The following is a 19767-nucleotide window of genomic DNA, read 5'->3' as shown; positions in this document are numbered from 1 at the left end:
AAAGAGAGAGAGAGGCCAAGCGAGAGGGATGGAGAGAGTGAGAAAGGGAGGTAGTCAGAGAGAGAGGTAGTCAAAGAGAGAGAGCGAGAGGTAGTCAGAGAGAGAGAGGATGTCAGAGAGAGAGAAAGAGAGTCAGAAAGATTGAACCTGAAAGGAGAAATTGAACCAGAGACAGGTGGAAGGGTTGTGATAAGGTGGAGAGACAGATGAGGATAGGAGTGTGGAGCGAATGATAGCGGGAGAGAAAGAGGAGTGAAAGAGGAGAGGGGATGTTCTAATGATGGTCTGTCTGCTCATGTTTGTTGGTGAGAGAGTCCACCACAGCATCAAATATTAACACTAGCCCTGATACACACACACACACATAAACACACACACACACATAAACACTAGACAAACATAAACACACACACAAACACCAGACACATAAACACACACACATAAACACCAGACACACATAAACATACACACACACAGCACACACACACTCATCATTCCCAAAACGGGCCGGTGTGTGTGTGTATGTTCAGTGTAGCATGAGACACCTAGGATAGCACACAGGACACGGGGCTTCATGCTCATAATGGACACACACACACACACTAATCGACTCAAATGCTGACACCAATACACACATTCATCACACACATACACACACACACACACACACACAGAGACTTTCTCCAGGCTTTCTACTCCCTCAGAAAGAGTTGTCGACCCCAAACACAAACTTGCCTGAGACTTTGAAGTGTGTGTGGTCTGTTTTACCTTACTTGTGTGAAGCGTTCAGTGTGTTGGTGTGTACTGTCATTCTTCAACTGAACGGTGTTTGTCTCTCAGTGGCAAACGAGGCTGCCCTCACTATACACTATACACCCTCACTATACCCCCTCACTATAAACTATACACCCACACTAAACACCCTCACTATATACTATAAACCCTCACTATCCACTATACACCCTCACTATACACCCTCACTATACACTATATACACCATCACTATACACCCTCCCTATATACCCTCACTATACACTATACACCCTCAATATACACTATACACCCTCACTATACACTATACACCCTCACTATACACTATACACCCTCACTATACACAATACACACTCACTATACACTATACACCCTTACTACACACCCTCACTATACACTATACACTATACACCCTCACTATACACAATATACACCCTCACTATATGTAATGAATACTCGGACAGAGTGGTAAGATCCAATCGCAGAATAGCGATGCTTTATTTGAGTACAGACAGGGGAATAGCTTAATCGTGGCCGGGCGGGCTGTGGTCAAAACCGGGCCAGGCAGAGACAGGCAGAGGTACCAAGGGAGCGGGCTTAGTCGTAGTCGAGGTCACAGACACAGGATCAGAGGACGGTAATCACTGGGGTAGACAAGCAGAGGATTAAGCAATTCGGGGAGTCAAACAACAAGGCACAGGTCGGATACACGGGTAATCAAAAACAACAAACTCTCTCTCTCTCTCGGAACAAAACGCTTAGCAAGTCACAATGGAACAATACCTCGCACCGACTGAACTTCTGAGCACACCTTATATCCTACCCTAATTACGGACAGGTGTGCTCAGAACTCAGGTGAACCAGATCGAGTCTGATGACTCCCCCTCTCTGTAGATCGGGGGAAGTGTCAGACTCTGTCTAGACCCAGCCAACCCCCGATCCCCTTACAGTATCCCCCTCCCCAGGGCCGGCTCCTGACGGCCTTCTACCTCTACCGGGTGGTCTTCCTCTGGGTCGGGGTCCGGGATGATCTGGGTGTTCAGCGTGGAAAGTGGCCTTGAGAGCGGGGTCTAGTATGTCCTTAGCAGGGACCCAGGACCGTTCCTCCGGTCCATATCCCTCCCAGTCCACGAGATATTCGATGCCCCCTCGTCTCCGTCTTGACTCCAGTATCTCGTGGACTGTATAGGTGGTGTCCTGTTCATCCTCCAAAGGTGGTGTAGTAGGTTGTTGAGCGATTGGTGGGTACATCGGAGCTATAATGGACAGGTTTCAACAGGAGACGTGGAACGTAGGGGTTTATCCTGTAGTGTCGAGGGGTAACAGACGGTAGGTGACAGGGTTAATACGTCTCTGTACCTTGAAGGGACCAATGTACCTGGGTTGGAGCTTCTTGCAGCTCCGTCGGAACCGCAGGTCTCAGGTAGACAGCCACACTCGCTGCCCGGGTTGATAAGTGGGAGTAGGTCTCCGGCGTCGGTCGGCATAGGTCTTTTGCTGTTGTGAGGCTTGACTGAGATGTTGATGGGCCGTCTCCCAGACCTGCGCACTCCGACGGAACCACTCGTCCACCGCCGGTACCATCCCGGGTGCGGTACCCCACGGGAACAGGGGTGGTTGATACCCTAGAACACACTGAAAGGGTGTTAGACGTAGGGAGGTGTGAATGAGTGAGTTCTGAGCATACTCTACCCAAGGAAGGAATCGCCTCCACTCTTGCGGCTGCCGCGAACATTGTTGCCGTAGATACTTCCCAATTTCCTGGTTGAGCCTTTCTGTCTGCCCATTGGCCTGGGGATGATATCCGGAGGTGAGGCTCACCGAGATGCCCAAGCGTTCGCAGAAGGCCTTCCAAACCCGGGATACGAACTGGGGTCCCCGGTCGGAAACAATATCCTCCGGAACACCAAACTGCCGGAACACCTGGTTAAACATAGTCTCCGCCATCTGAGTGGCGTTAGGTAAACGGGTCATGGGTACTAACCGACACATCTTGGAGAATCGATCGATGACCACGAGAATTACAGTATGGCCCTCTCATTCTGGTAGGTCGGTAACAAAGTCCATAGCAATGTGCGACCAGGGTCGTTGAGGAGTTGGCAATGGCATCAGCTTACCCTCCGGTAGTGCTCGAGGCGCCTTGGACTGAGCACATACTGGGCAGGATAATACGTAGTCTCTGACGTCATCTGTGAGGGAATCCCACCAGTATTTTCGACTGATGAGTCGTGTAGTTCGAGTGATTCCGGGATGACCAGATCCCTAGCGGCGTGTGGCACCATTCCATCAGTTGAGGTCGAAGCGGAGCTGGTACAAACACCTTCGACACCGGGGTTTCTGGAGGGGCTGGTTCCGCTTGTAGGCTCTCCTGAATCGTGTCATCGATAGCCCACCTCACAGGACCAACACGGCATCTCATGGGAGGATAGGTTCTGGTTCAACCGGGTCTGTCAGCGCGCTCGAACCGTCGGGAAAGCGCGTCCGCCTTACAATTCTTGGACCCGGGAATATAAGAGACAGTGAATTGGAAAGCGGTTGAAGAATAAAGACCACCTTGCCTGTCGGGAGTTCAGTCGTTTAGCACTGTGAAGATACTCCAGATTGCGGTGGTCCGTGAGCACTTGGAACGGATGAGCTGCTCCCTCCAGCCAATGTCTCCACTCCTCCAGTGCTAACTTCACCGCCAGTAATTCACGATTTCTCACGTCGTAGTTCTGCTCGGGCCGGATTCAGCTTCTTAGAAAAAAAAGCACAGGGTCGTGATTTGGGCGCTCACCTTGGCGCTGGGAGAGCACGGCTCCAACTCCAACCTCCGAGGCGTCCACCTCCACGATGAACGGCAAGGTAGGATCCGGCTGACATAAAATGGGAGCGGTGGTAAATCGTTGTTTCAATGTCTCAAAAGCCCGCACTGCCCCCTCCGTCCATTTCAGACCACGACCCTTGTGGCTGGTCATCGCCGACAGGGGGAGCTGCGGTTGTGCTGAAATTACGCACGAACCGTCTATAGTAATTGGCAAACCCTAAGAATCTCTGGAGCTCTTTCACCGTCTGGGGTTGAGGCCAGTCTCGTACAGCTTGCACCTTGGATTCATCCAGTTTTTACCCCGTCGGGAGTGAGTATGGCCCCAAGGAAGGAAATCGTCGTGACATGGAATTCACTCTTTTTCGGCCTTCACGAACAGAGAGTGTTGTCGAGTCGGTCCAGAACCTGTCGTACATGGGACACATGTTCACTCAGAGAGTTAGAGTAGATTAGGATGTCATCAATGTACACTATGACAAAGCGATCAATCAAGTCCCTGAAAATGTCATTCATGAACGCCTGGAACACAGAGGGCGCGTTAGTAAGTCCATAGGGCATGACACAATATTCATAATGTCCTCGATGGGTGATGAAGGCGGTCTTCCATTCATCCCCTTCTCTAATGCGCACCAGATTGTACGCACTCCTGAGGTCCAGTTTACTGTAGATGGAGGCCTGCCCCACCTGCTCGAGGGCTGCTGGAATCAAAGGAAGGGGGTAACGATTTTTAATGGTGATATCGTTCAAACCTCGATAGTCTATACAAGGACGCAGTCCGCCATCCTTTTCTTAACAAAGAAAAAACTGGATGCGGCGGAGACGTAGATGGGCGAATGGCCCCTTGCTGAAGTGCCTCATCAATATACTTGCTCATTGATTCTCGTTCCGGCTGTGACAAAGGGTAGATTCGTCCGCGAGGAGGTGTAGCCCCGGATAGCAGATCAATTGCACAATCCCAGGCCCGATGCGGTGGTAACACGGTAGCCCTCTCCTTGGAGAACACCTGCGCGTAATCCTGGTACTCTGTAGGAACAACAGTAGACACCGCACCATTCGCATCCTCCACAGTAGACGTTTTGCAAGGTAAAATGAGGCACTCTGCCCTACATACCTCACTCCAAGCCGTGATATCGCCAGATTTCCAGGAGATGACCGGATCATGGGTAACGAGCCAGGGGTGGCCGAGGACTAGAGGCTCCCGTGGAGCGGAGATGACGAACAGAATGATGTTCTCATGGTGCAGGGAGCCCACTTGTAACTTGATTTCCTCGGTACGGTGTGTAATGAACCCAGTGCCCATGGGCTCACCGTCTAGCGCGTTGACTCGCAGGGGAGGTTGAATTGGGATAAGTTGAACTCCCAACTCCTCAGCAAGACCCATATCCAGAAAGCTGGCAGCCGCTCCGGAATCAATAAGTCCTTCCAACCTGCGCACTTTCTCTCCGACAGATAAGGTAACTGGCACATACATTTGTTTAGATGTAATGTTCAAAACTGGAGTCTCACTCACCGGTTTGGCAGTTCCGAGGCGATATCCTGGGGTACGGTTTGGTCGTACCGGACATTTATGAACGAAATGACCCGACTGACCACAATACAGGCATAGTCCGTCTTGCCGACGTTGTTGTCTCACCGACCCTTGTAGAGGTGACCGTCCCAGTTGCATAGGTTCCTCCTCAGATTCTCTCCTCCGCTCTGTCGATTGCTTAGGACTAGTGATCGAGGGCTCCCGGACTGTGGATACCTTGTGTTGCACTATCAGATTATCAATAGAGATGGCTATTTTGATAAACTCATGTAGCGCAGTGATATCTCCTCGACAAGCCAACTCAGTCTGTACGTCTTTGCGCAGCCCTCTTCGGAAAACGGTGAGCAAAGCCGTCTCGCTCCATCCGCTACCGGCTGCTACAGTACGGAACTCTAAAGCGTAGTCGGCTACGGTGCGACGGCCCTGCTGAAGTTCGCATAGTTGGTCTCCCACACTACGCCCAGATACTGGGTGGTCGAACACCTCTTGAAACAGTCTCTTGAACTGAACTTCCGCATTCAACTCGGGGACCTCAGCTGCCCAAAGCGCAGTAGCCCAATCCAGTGCTCTTCCCGTTAGCAGAGAAATCATGAAATCCACCCTGCTACGGTCATCGGGAAACATAGTACGATTATACGACATACAGTGCCCTCCACAATTATTGGCACCCCTGTTTAAGATGTGGTCGAGGATTCCAAAAATGCTCCTTTTTTTTTAAACAACATAGAACCCAAATGCAAAAAAAGAGAAAAATCCAACCTTTTATTTAAGTACATTACTTTGGTAAAAAAAATAAAAAATTACACATTTAGAATTTTTTTTTGTTGAAATCATGTGTCCCACAATTATTGCCACCCCTGATGTTAATACTTTGTACAACCCCCTTTTGCCAACAAGACAGCACTTAATCTCCTCCTATAACATTTCACAAGATTGGAGAACACAGAGAGAGGGATCTTTGACCATTCTTCTTTGCACAATCTTTCTAGATCATCCAGTGTCCTGGGTCCTCTTTTATGCACTCTCGTCTTTAGCTCGCCCCACAGGTTTTCGATTGGGTTGAGGTCTGGGGACTGAGATGGCCATGGGAGGACCTTGAGTTTGTGACTGCTGAACCATTTTTGTGTAGATTTTGCCACATGTTTTGGATCATTATCCTGCTGAAAGACCCAATGACGACCCATCTTCAGCTTTCTGGCAGAGGCCATCAGGTTGTTATTTAAAATGTCCTGGTAGTTCAAAGCGTTCATAATGCCATGCACCCTAACAAGGTTCCCAGGGCCTTTGGAAGAGAAACAGGCCCACAGCATCACAGATCCTCCACCATACTTCACGGTGGGCATGAGGTGCTTTTCGGCATACTCATCTTTTGTTTTACGCCAGACCCACTTAGAGTGTTTGTTGCCAAAAAGCTCAAGCTTTGTCTCATCAGACCAAAGCACACGATCCCAGTTGAAGTCCCAGTGCCGCTTAGCAAACTCCAGACGTTTACGTTTGTGAGTGTTAGTGAGAAAAGGCTTTTTCCTTGCATGCCTCCCAAACAGCTTGTTGGCATGTAGAGAGCGTCTGATGGTTGTTTTGGAGACTTTGTGACCCCAAGATGCCACTCTTTGATGCAATTCTGTGACAGTGAGCTTAGGACTTTTTTTTACTTCTCTTACCATCCTCCTCACTGTGCGTTGTGGCAAGATAAACTTGGGACCTCTTCCAGCCTTGTTTGTCACTGTTCCAGTTGTTTTAAACTTCTTAATGATTCCTCTGACTGTAGATACGGGCAAGTTAAGGCGAGTGGCTATTTTCTTGTAGCCATTGCCTGACTTATGAAGGTCGACACATCTGCCTTACTTGAATGGTGTGTTCTCTTGTCTTTGCCATGTTGACAAATGGGTAAGAGAATTAGGCCTCTGTGTCACGTCATATTTATACCCCAGGGAAACAGGAAGTCATGAATTACTAATTAAAAGTTCCTAGATACCCTGACCAACTTTAGCAACTACAGAAAAATATATTTAAAAAAAAATCAATTAAAATTTTCAGCGGAATTGTTAGGGCTGCCAATAATTGTGGGACACATGATTTCAAGTTTTTTTTTTCCTAAATGTGTGATTTTTTTTTTAACCACCAAAGTAATGTACTCAAATAAAAGGTTGGATTTTTCTCTTTTTTTGCATTTGGGTTCAATGTTGTTTAAAAAAGAAGGAGAATTTTTGGAAGTCCTCGACAACATCTTAAACAGGGGTGCCAATAATAGTGGAGGGCACTGTATACAGGGACGTCTGAAGTAGAAACCCCTGACATTTGCCAGGTTCCCCGTCGTACCTAGTCGGTAGAGAAATCGGAGGTGTAGGACGAGGACTGACCGTGCTCGGGGTGGTGCCTTCAGCCGCACCAGCGTTGAGTAGCTGCAGGAGTTCATCCATCCATTTCTCCTGTATCTCCCATCGCCTCTGTAATTCCGCTGGATCCATGGTAATGGCGAGGTATTCTGTAATGAATACTCGGACAGAGTGGTAAGATCCAATCGCAGAATAGCGATGCTTTATTTGAGTACAGACAAGGGAATAGCTTAATCGTGGTCGGGCGGGCTGTGGTCAAAACCGGGCCAGGCAGAGACAGCCAGAGGTACCAAGGGAGCGGGCTTAGTCGTAGTCGAGGTCACAGACACAGGATCAGAGGACGGTAATCACTGGGGTAGACAAGCAGAGGATTAAGCAATTCGGGGAGTCAAACAACAAGGCACAGGTCGGATACACGGGTAATCAAAAACAACAAACTCTCTCTCTCTCTCGGAACAAAACGTTTAGCAAGTCACAATGGAACAATACCTCGCACCGACTGAACTTCTGAGCACACCTTATATCCTACCCTAATTACGGACAGGTGTGCTCAGAACTCAGGTGAACCAGATCGAGTCTGATGACTCCCCCTCTCTGTAGATCGGGGAAGTGTCAGACTCTGTCTAGACCCAGCCAACCCCCGATCCCTTACACTATACACTATACACCCTCACTATATACACCTTCACTATATACCCTCACTATACACCCTCATTATACACTTGGAGGCTGTAACCCAGGTGTGTGTGTACTGCATGCTTGTTGTGTGTTAGTGCATGTGAGTCGTTGTTGGTTAATGGAATAAAACAGTGTACAGATGGTAACCTTTGAGCTGAGAATGACCCTGAAGTCAGATGTCAGGTCCAAAAGACATATTTAAACTGAGTGGTGCTAGTGCCAGTCTGTAGCTCCCAAACTCTCTGCCCTTAGCAGTTACGTGTGTGTGTGTGTACGGCTGCATTTTCATGGATTTGTCTGTCTGTGTCTGTGAGCAATTCCCAAACTCGGTGCCTGTTCACCTCTTGACCCTTTGATTGTCCTCTTTTGACGTGCTCTCGCTACATCGCTGTGGATCCAGACAGTGGAGCAGGAGCTGTGCACTAGCTGCCTTTAGAACAGGGCCATGACGTAACCTAACCAGCAGTCCACACAGCTAGCCAGATAGACACACTAGCTGCCTTTAGAACAGGGCCATGACGTAACCTAACCAGCAGTCCACACAGCTAGCCAGACAGACACACTAGCTGCCTTTAGAACAGGGCCATGACGTAACCTAACCAGCAGTCCACACAGCTAGCCAGACAGACACACTAGCTGCCTTTAGAACAGGGCCATGACGTGAACCTAACCAGCAGTCCACACAGCTAGCCAGACAGACACACTAGCTGCCTTTAGAACAGGGCCATGACGTAACCTAACCAGCAGTCCACACAGCTAGCCAGACAGACACACTAGCTGCCTTTAGAACAGGGCCATGACGTAACCCTAACCAGCAGTCCACACAGCTAGCCAGACAGACACACTAGCTGCCTTTAGAACAGGGCCATGACGTAACCTAACCAGCAGTCCACACAGCTAGCCAGACAGACACACTAGCTGCCTTTAGAACAGGGCCATGACGTAACCTAACCAGCAGTCCACACAGCTAGCCAGACAGACACACTAGCTGCCTTTAGAACAGGGACATGACGTAACCTAACCAGCAGTCCACACAGCTAGCCAGACAGACACACTAGCTGCCTTTAGAACAGGGCCATGACGTAACCTAACCAGCAGTCCACACAGCTAGCCAGACAGACACACTAGCTGCCTTTAGAACAGGGCCATGACGTAACCTAACCAGCAGTCCACACAGCTAGCCAGACAGACACACTAGCTGCCTTTAGAACAGGGCCATGACGTAACCTAACCAGCAGTCCACACAGCTAGCCAGACAGACACACTAGCTGCCTTTAGAACAGGGCCATGACGTAACCTAACCAGCAGTCCACACAGCTAGCCAGACACAAACATGATTCAACCCCAGGCCGAGCCCTATCCCCAAGGCACTGAAATGAGTGTATAGGTAAATAAGGTCATATTTCTTGGAATTTTGGCTATTATCCACTCATTTCAGATCTGCATGAAGTGCCTAAGACAGGGTTCCCCAACTGGTAGCCGCGGGTGGTTTTCTTTGGCCCCCCAAGTTTTCTGTGCCCCCCCATAAAAAAAAAAATATACATTTAAGAAATCCGTCCCCAAGTATTCCCACGCATAACAGAGAGACACATGATCGTATACGAATGTAAGCAAGGTTTGAAATGATTATGTTTTATTCAAACATTATATCTGTTTGGGCTTCTTGCGATCAATTAGCAGTCTACAAATTATTTGTAATTATATTCCGGCCCCCCGACCATCCGCTCATGAAGAAATGGACCTGCGACTGAATCTAGTTGATGATCCCTGGCCTAGGGGGTAGGGGATAAGGGGTAGGGGGTAGGGGTTGATGTGGGATGGGGCTACACCACAGTCAGTGTTAAGATTTTAAAGCTGCAGTCCAGGTTGAAACAGACCGGTCTCCTAACCTCTGTGTTTAGGATACAACTGAAGAGATCAAAATAACATTCACACACCGCTCACAAGTACTCACTCTTCCCCTACCCCCTATTTCTAGAGATGCTGATATTCCCAGATCTTCTCACACAAGTCTAGCACCCTAATATCCTGCATACTAAAAGGCCACCTCAGACCTACTGTGCTAAATAGTGTATGATCCATGGAATAATAGGTAGTATAGTATTAATAACCAGAGAGAGAGAGAGAGGCCCACAAGGCTGTAAACCAACTGACTTTATTACCATAGTAGGGGCTTCATCTGTTGTCATGGATACCTGTATAGTAATAGACTACTGTGTTTTTATCAAAGAACCTGTTGAACTTAGAAATATGTTTCGTCTTATTAGTCTCATATCCTTGAGAATTGTTCTGCTGCCAAGGACATACAACATACACAAGCAGTGTGTAGATGGTGAACGTATCTCCCTATCCTGGAATGGAGTGTTTAGCAGTACCAGGACTGATAATGATACTGTTGCTGCTCCTAAAGCAATCTGTTGAGTAGCTACTCCACACCTCTGTTTCTACACCCCTCTCTCTCTTCTGCTGGGCGCCAGGTAGCCTAGCGGTTAGAGTGTTGGACCAGTGACCGAAAGGTTGCTAGTTTGAATCCCTGTGCTGACAAGGTGAAACATCTGTTGATGTTTGAAATAATTATGTTTTAGTCAAATATTAGATCTGTTTGGGCTTCATGCGGTCAATTTGCCATCTACAAATTATTTATGTTCTTGCCCCTTGACATTCCACTCAAGAACAAATCGTCCTGCGGCTGAATCTAGTTGATGATCCCTGGGGTAGAGGGTCGGGGCTTCCAATGATCCTAACCTATCACATTGATTAGGTTTCAGTGAGAACTACCAAGCTATTGACCGGATATACTGCAAACACACTGGCCTGCAGAGAGTGTGTGGGGATTACTGTGTGTGTGTGTGTGGGGGGGGGGTCTTGATCCGTGGGCGTGTAGTAATAGATTGCTAGGTCAGAGGGTGATGGCTTACTGACTACTGACTCCATACACAGCTATTACACAGCATCACTATTACTCACAGAAGAGCTTAGGAAAGACACACACACCCCCCCCTCTGGTTGGTCTCTCAGTGGATCTCTGTAGCTCATATGAGAGAGAGAGAGAGAGAGAGAGAGAGAGAGAGAGAGAGAGAGAGAGAGAGAGAGAGAGAGAAATATTAGCGTTGGTATATGAGTGTGTTTGTTAGATTAGCTCAGTTCAAAAGGCTAATGCCCACCATTAGATCCCTGCTGCGTTAACACACTCTGACACTACATCAATATCTACTGACAGAGAGACAGATGGAGGAAAGAGGGACGAGGAGAGGAGGGAGATGGTGAAGCGTCGACAGAGAGGAGTGGGGAAGGGTTACAGAGGTGGAGGGAAAGATACTAGATGGAAAGAGGGAGTGAGGGAGGAAGCTGGGGTGAAAAGAGAAAGGAAGAGTAGATTCCGACTGCATGCTGTGTTTGGGTGTGAAGCTAGAGGTAATGCCTTGATCAATTACCAATGATGAGCCTTCACTGAGCAGGGCAGCAGTGTGTGTGTGTGTGTGTGGCCTTGAGAAAAGCCAGCGTTTCCCAGTCTGTTGGACATGCTGTAGACAGGTATTGATTTCTAGAGAGGAGAATTTAGTCTACCACTACACCCTGTCAGACACACACACACACACACACACACACACACACACACACACACACACACGAGGCCTGTAGTGTTTCTGACTTTAATAAGCTCTTAATAATTCACCACTGTCACTGCAGAGAGAGAGAGAGAGAGAGAGAGAGAGAGAGAGAGAGAGAGAGAGAGAGGATAAAGGGATAGAGGGAGAGATGGAGTGAGGTTGAGAAGTGAGGAGAATATAAAGGAATGGGGAGAGAGGGAGAGAGAGGGAGGGAGGGAGGGAGAGGGAGGGAGAGGGAGGGAGGGAGGGAGGGAGGCAGGGAGGGAGGGAGGGAGGGGCATCTTTTTTATTCAACAGAGGGCAGATCTCAATGTCTCCTCAATATGAACGGATATTGAATTAGATGGAATAATCATCTGACTGTGTGTCACTGTCACCCATCTCTCTCTATCTCTCTCCTTCCCTCTCCCCCTCTATCTCTCTTTCTCTCTCACACACACCTCCCATTTAATACGGCCAGCTCACTGTCTCTCTTCTGCCAGACAGACAGAGGTGGAACAGATGGAGAGAGAGAGAACAGAGAGAAGGAATGGAGGGAGATAGAGAACTGGGAGGAGAAAACAGAAACTGCTATTTTTCCTGTCTCTCCATGTGAGTGGCTCATTGATACTGTCTGAGACCTATTCACTGAGGGACACATTCAATCAAAACCTGAATCTGGGTTTTGGGGATCTGTCAAATACATCATTCCTCTTGCCCTGACAGAGAGCATGTTTGGATTCCTGTACTCAACTGTAGTACACCACCTTTACCTCTACAGCTGTCACCTGTGACTGTGTGTGGTGTGTGTGTGTGTTAGCATCCCCAGGGATTTGGGTTTGTGGCTGATTATTCATATCTACCCACTCCCTCCCTCTCTCTCCCTCCCTCCCTCTCTCCCCCTCTCTCTCTCGCTCTCTCTCACTCTCTGATGTGATTGTACAGTAGTGACATTGATCTGGTTTCGCTTTGATCTTGCTGTTAGCTGTCACTCCCTCTCTCTCCCTCCCTCTCTCTCTCCCTGACTCTCTCTCTTTCTCTCTCTCTCTCTCTCTCTCTCTCTCTCTCTCTCTCTCTCTCCCTCCCTCTCTCTCTCCCTCTCGCTCCCTCTCAATTCAATTCCATTTCTCTCTTCCTCGTTCTCTCCATCCCTAGTGTCCCAGCTCAGCAGCTTTTAACTCCGACTACCCTCTATCTCATCCCATTAACTCATCCACCCCTCTGTCAGCCCCCACTCCTTCTCTCTTTCTCTCTCCCTTCATTCTATCTCCTCTCTGCTTTCCCTCCAGTGTGTTACAGTGAAATATCCCCCCCCTCCCCACATCTCTCTTTTTTGTTGTTTATCACTCTCTCGCTCTGCTTTTAATAGTCCAATATGCTCCTCACCCCTTATACGTCCTTCCCTCCCCTTCCCCCTCTCCCTCCCTCTCTCACCCTCTCCCTCCCTCCTCCCCGTCTGTCTGTTCTAACTAGCTCAGTTATCTCACTAAACAGGAGATTGGTTATGATACAACATAGGAGAGAGGGAGGGGGGAGGGAGCGAGAGAGGAAGTCGAGGAGAAGGAGGTATAGAGAGAGAGAGAGAGAGAGAGAGAGAGAGAGAGAGAGGGAGGGAAGGAGGATGCAACACATCAACTCATTCATTTTCCACCTCAGTACATCCTGCAGCAAGACTGTCACTCTTCACCCCTTCTTCTCTCTCTCCTTCACTCTTTCTCTCTTGTTCACTCTTTCTTTCTCTCTGCTCTCTTTCTCTCTCTCTGCCTATGCCTGCCTCCATAGGTTAGAAATAGCTAAATCCCTCTTCTGTGTTTGACTCTTATTCCCCTCTTCCCTCCAGCGCTCTTTGATTTGAAAATCTCCCTCTCCTCCTCTCCTCTCCTCTCCTCTCCTCTCCTCTCCTCTCCTCTCCTCTCCTCTCCTCTCCTCTCCTCTCCTCTCCTCTCCTCTCCTCTCTCCTCTCCTCTCCTCTCCTCTCCTCTCCTCTACTCTCCTTCTCTCCTCCTCTCCTCTCCTCTCCTCTCCTCTCCTCTCCTCTCCTCTCCTCTCCTCTCCTCTACTCTCCTTCTCTCCTCCTCTCCTCTACTCTCCTCTACTCTCCTTCTCTCCTCTCCTCTCCTCTACTCTCCTTCTCTCCTCTCCTCCTCTCCTCTACTCTCCTTCTCTCATTTTCTCTCCTCCTCTTCTACTGGTGGACACACTGTGTGTGTTGATCAACTAAATATAACATACAAACGCTCATCAAGGGAACATACTCTAATCATACAACTACACACACAAACTCTCACACACGCACACACATGCACATACAAGGGCAAGAGGAATCACAGAGCATCCTTTTATCTGAGATGTGAAGTGATCCTTCATCAGATTACTGTAGGCCATCTCTCTCTGCTCTCTCTCTCCATCTTTCTTCCCCTCTCTCTCGCTCCCTCTTTGCTCTCTCACTCCATTTGCATCCATGGCTCCCTGGTGCAACAACCCTTTACCATTCTATCCCGTCCCTCCCTCTTCCCTCCCTTTCTCACATTCTCTCCCTCCCTCCCTCCCTCCCTCCCTCCCTCCCTCCCTCCCTCCCTCCCTCCCTCCCTCCCTCCCTCCCTCCCTCCCTCCCTCCCTCCCTCCCTCTCCCTCTCCCTCTCCCTCTCCCTCTCCCTCCCTCTCCCTCCCTCTCTCTCTCTCTCTCTCTCTCTCTCTCTCTTTTTCTCACTCCGTATAAATATAGTTCCCTTGAAGCGTTTTATGTATTTTTTCTCTTCCTCTCAGAACTGCAAGAGTACTGGAGGGAACGGGGTGATGTAACGAGAAAAAGAGTAAGGGGGGAGAGAGAGATGGAGTAAGAGAGAGAGAGAGCAGAGGATGGGAGGGAGGTGTGTATCTTCTCCCCTCATGTACATAAGAGAGAGGGAAAGAAAGGGAAAGGAGGAGAAGAGGACTGCAATAGGAGGCATTAATGAAGCAAAAGAGGGGATTAGGGAGGGATGGAGAAGAAGCGTGAAGGAGTGATGGAGAGAGAGGGAGACGTTGGAGCAGCATTTTGATCTTCATTTAATAATTGAATAATAATCTCCCTGGAGAAGTGACCTAGAACTGAGAGAGGGAGAGAGGGAGAGGAAGAGAGAGAGAGATGTAGAGGGGAGAAAAGGGGGAGAGAAAAACAGTGAAGAGATGGAATGAGAGAGATCGAGGGGAGAGCGCTGGAGAGGGAGAGGTGGACTAAAATAGAGGGGGAAGTGCGAATGAAGAGAAAGGGGCCAGAGGGGAGCTAGGGCTTGTAGGGTCACTCTGCTGCCCCCTTGTCAATTCTTATGGCCTTTATGTGTGTGTGTGTGTGTGATGATTTAACGCTGTGCGGCTTCTCTCTGTCACACAGAAAGGGAGGGGCCTGTTTCTGAGCTGAGGAGAAAAATAAGAGCTTTTCATGTCAGGGAAGAATCCATCTCCTCCTGACACACACACACACACACACACACACACAGCCCATCTCTCCCTGTCAACCAGAGTCTTTTTAGGGGTGATGCTGATATATGAGCTTGGGGAACATTGCTTGAACGTTGACATTTGATGTTTGTGCGACGTTGTGTTAACGTTGATATACGAGCTGTGGGTATAGGAGCCAGTTGTGTGTGAGGTGTGTGTGTGTGTGTGTGTGTGTGTGTCTCTGTGTGTGTGTGTGTAGGGTCCAGAGCTGCTCTGACACTTTGAAAGCTAGTTTGTGGCCCTGGGGTCCTTGAGTCTGGCTCTGTTTCTCTTCAATCCCTCTCTCTCTCCAAACACTCTCTCTCTCTACACACCCACATGCTCTCTCTCGCCCTCTCTCTACACACACACATGCTCTCTCTCTCCCTCTCTCTACACACTCTCCCTCTCTCCCTCTCTCTCCACACACTCTCTCTCTCTCCCTCTCTCTACACACACTCTGTGTAATCTGAGGGAAGTATGTGTCTCTAACATGGTCATACATTTGGCAGGAAGTTAGGAAGTGCAGCTCAGTTTCCACCTCATTTTGTGGGCAGTGTGCACATAGCCTGTTTTCTCTTGAGAGCCAGGTCTGCCTACCACGGCCTTTCTCAATAGCAAGGCTATGCTCACTGAGTCTGTACATAGTCAAAGATTTCCTTAATTTTGGGTCAGTCACAGTGGTCAGGTATTCTGTCACTGTGTTCTCTCTGTTTAGGGCCAAATAGCATTCTAGTTTGTTTTTTGTAAATTCTTTCCAATGTGTCAAGTAATTCTATTTTTGTTTTCTCATGATTTGGTTGGGTCTAATTGTGTTGCTCTCCTGGGGCTCTGTGGGGTCTGTTTGTGTTTGTGAACAGAGCCCCAGGACCAGCTTGCTTAGGGGACTCGTCTCTTAATCTCTATAGGTGATGGCTTTGTTATGGAAGGTTTGGGAATCGCTTCCTTTTAGGTGGTTGTAGAATTTAACAGCTCTTTTCTGGATTTTGATAATTAGCGGGTATTGGCCTAATTCTGCTCTCCACACACTCTCTCTCTCTCTCCCTCTCTCTCTACACACACTCTCTCTCTCTCTCTCTCTCCCTCTCTCTCCACACACTCTCTCTCTCTCCCTCTCTCTACACACACTCTCTCTCTCTCTCTCCCTCTCTCTACACACACTCTCTCTCTCCCTCTCTCTCTACACACACTCTCTCTCTCTCCCTCTCTCTCTACACACTCTCTCTCTCCCTCTCTCTCTACACACACTCTCTCTCCCTCTCTCTACACACACTCTCTCTCTCTCCCTCTCTCTCCACACTCTCTCTCTCTCTCCCTCTCTCTCCACACACACTCTCTCTCTCTCTCTCTCTCTCTCTCTCTCTCTCTCTCTCTCTCTCTCTCTCTCTCTCTCTCTCTCTCTCTCTCTCTCTCTCTCTCTCTCTGGCCTGGCAGTCACACAATCACTTACAGTGAACACACACTCTCTGTCAGGAGGCAGGACTGTGTAACAGGGTGTGATTGGCCAGGAGGCAGGACTGTGTAACAGGGTGTGCTTGGTCAGGAGGCAGGACTGTGTAACAGGGTGTGATTGGTCAGGAGGCAGGACTGTGTGTTACAGGGTGTGATTGGTCAGGAGGCAGGACTGTGTGTAACAGGGTGTGATTGGTCAGGAGGCTGGACTGTGTGTAACAGGGTGTGATTGGTCAGGAAGCAGGACTGTGTGTAACAGGGTGTGATTGATCAGGAGGCAGGACTGTGTGTAACAGGGTGTGATTGGTCAGGAGGATAGAGAGTGAAGAGTGTGTCTCTGGTTATAAACATGACACTTCACTTGACTCTGATTTGACAACAGAATCCTGCAGTGACAGCCCTGCCCAGTCAGGTTGGGGTTGTTTCTCTATACATACACACAGATGGAGAGATAGACATACTGATTGATTGGTTGGGCGGTTGTTTGATTGAATGATTGGTTGATTTGTTGGTTGGTTGATTGATTGACATACTGATTAATTGATTAATTGATTGTTCCTAACATCCTACCTCTCCTCTCCTGTGTCTCTCCAGTCTGCGTAGGGAGGGCTACACGGTGCAGGTTAATGTGAACGACTACCTGGACATCTACTGTCCCCACTACAATGACAGCCAGCGTGTGGTGGGCACCGGGGAGCAGTACATCCTCTACATGGTCAGCTACCGTGGTTACAGGACATGCGACCCCCAGCTGGGCTTCAAGAGGTGGGAGTGTAACCGCCCCCACGCACCAATCAAATTCTCAGAGAAGTTCCAGCGCTATAGCGCCTTCTCCCTGGGCTACGAGTTCCACGTGGGCCAGGAGTATTACTACATCTGTGAGTATACTACTATACTATACTACTATCATACTACTACCACTACCACGTGGGCCAGGAGTATTACTACATATGTGAGTATACGACTATACTATACTACTATACTACTATCATACTACTACCTCTACCACATGGGCCAGGAGTATTACTACATATGTGAGTATACTACTATACTATACTACTATACTATACTACTATCATACTACTACCTCTACCACATGGGCCAGGAGTATTACTACATATGTGAGTATACTACTATACTATACTACTATATTATACTACTATCATAATTCTACCACTACCATGTGGGCCAGGAGTATTACTACATATGTGAGTATACTACTATACTATACTACTATACTACTATCATACTACTACCTCTACCACATGGGCCAGGAGTATTACTACATATGTGAGTATACTACGATACTTTACTACTATCATACTACTACCACGTGGGCCAGGAGTATTACTACATATGTTAGTATACTACTATACTATACTACTATCATACTACTACCACTACCACGTGGGCCAGGAGTATTACTACATATGTGAGTATACTACTATACTACTATACTATACTACTATCATACTACTACCACTACCACGTGGGCCAGGAGTATTACTACATATGTGAGTATACTACTATACTACTATACTATACTACTATCATACTACTACCACTACCATGTGGGCCAGGATAATTACTACATATGTGAGTATACTACTATACTACTATACTATACTACTATCATACTACTACCTCTACCACGTGGGCAAGGAGTATTACTACATCTGTGAGTATACTACTATACTATACTACTATCATACTACTACCACTACCACGTGGGCCAGGAGTATTACTACATCTGTGAGTATAGATATTACCAGTACTATAATATACTCCTTCTATACTACTATCATATACCACTACGACATGGGCCACATATGTGAGTTTTGATAATATTACTATATTACTACTAATATAATACTACTACTATACTATTGCTACAGTACAGTACTATCACTAACACATACCATGGGCGAAGAGTACTATTGTGTCAGTTAAAATGTTGCCCTAAATGACCTTATCATGTGTGCATGCTGGTAGCATGTTTGACAGTTTGTTGTTTATTAAATGTTTGCATGTTGTGTGTTAACAGCTACGCCCACTCATCACCATGGTCGCAGCTGCCTCAGACTGAGAGTGTATGTCTGCTGCTCCACAGGTGAGACACACACACACATGCACAATGTTCTCTACAGGGACCTGTAGCAGTGTATGTGTTCTTAGCCCCAGCTGGCCTAACCTGAACCAGTGTACTGGCACTAACACACACATACACCATTATCTCTCTCTCTCTCTCTCTTTCTCTCTGTCTTTCTCTCTGTCTTTCTCTCTCTCTCTCTCTCTCTCTCTCTCTCTCTCTCTCTCTCTCTCTCTCTCTCTCTCTCTCTCTCTCTCTCTCTCTCTCTCTCTCTCTCTCTCTCTCTCTCTCTCTCTCTCTCTCTCTCTCTCTCTCTCTCTCTCTCTCTCTCTCTCTCTCTCTAAAACATTCACATCTATTTATACTCTGCTGAGTTTCCCCTGCAGCATTTACCTCACAGTAGAGTACAGAGCTACTTCTCCTCCACCCCCTGGTTCTCTCTCTCTCTTACCTCACAGATAGGCACACTCTAACAGTACTGCACAGAGGAGCGACCACAACTAACATTGAAAGTACACACACCCCTTCCCTCCCTCCCCCCCTCCCTCTCTCTGTCAGAATTCATTTATTCCAATGTGCGGTCACTGGATGGTTGTGTGTGTTGTGTTAACCTCTCTCTAGTTCAGCTTTGATCCTGTAGCTCAACTAGCTAGTCCACTCTCTCTCTCTCTCTCTCTCTCTCACTGCCTGTTGTATTAACCTATCACTCGCCTTCCTCTGTCTGTCCCACTCTCTTTCCACGTACACACCCTTCCTCACAAGCACTGGCTGATTCTCTGTCTCTCTCCTTCCCTGTTTCTGTCCTGCCCATACATGCACATGAACACACACTCCTCCTCCCCATCTCTCTCTCTCTCTCTCTCTCTCTCTCTCTCTGTTCTCTCTCTCTCTCTCTCTCTCTCTCTCTCTCTCTCTCTCTCTCTCTCTCTCTCTCTCTCTCTCTCTCTCTCTCTCTCTCTCTCTCTCTCTCTCTCTCTCTCTCTCTCTCTCTCTCTCTCTCTCTCTCTCTCTCTCTCTCTCTCTCTCTCTCTCTCTCTCTCTCTCTGTCAGCGATACTG

General features: G+C 48.1%; 1 protein-coding gene across 1 annotated transcript in view; it reads left to right on the top strand.

Annotated features, from left to right (window-relative positions):
- The window catches only part of LOC121542717 (ephrin-A3), a 67844-nt gene that overhangs the window by 31138 nt on the left and 16939 nt on the right, over positions 1-19767 (top strand). Inside the window, exons 2-3 of the mRNA XM_041852223.2 lie at positions 17215-17498; positions 18665-18730. Coding sequence (XP_041708157.1) covers positions 17215-17498; positions 18665-18730 — 350 coding nt within the window. The remainder of the gene's footprint in view (positions 1-17214; positions 17499-18664; positions 18731-19767) is intronic.

Source organism: Coregonus clupeaformis, chromosome 28 (assembly GCF_020615455.1).
Source record: "Coregonus clupeaformis isolate EN_2021a chromosome 28, ASM2061545v1, whole genome shotgun sequence".
In the NCBI taxonomy this organism is placed as follows: domain Eukaryota; kingdom Metazoa; phylum Chordata; class Actinopteri; order Salmoniformes; family Salmonidae; genus Coregonus; species Coregonus clupeaformis.
This window is presented reverse-complemented; position numbering and strand designations above follow the sequence as displayed.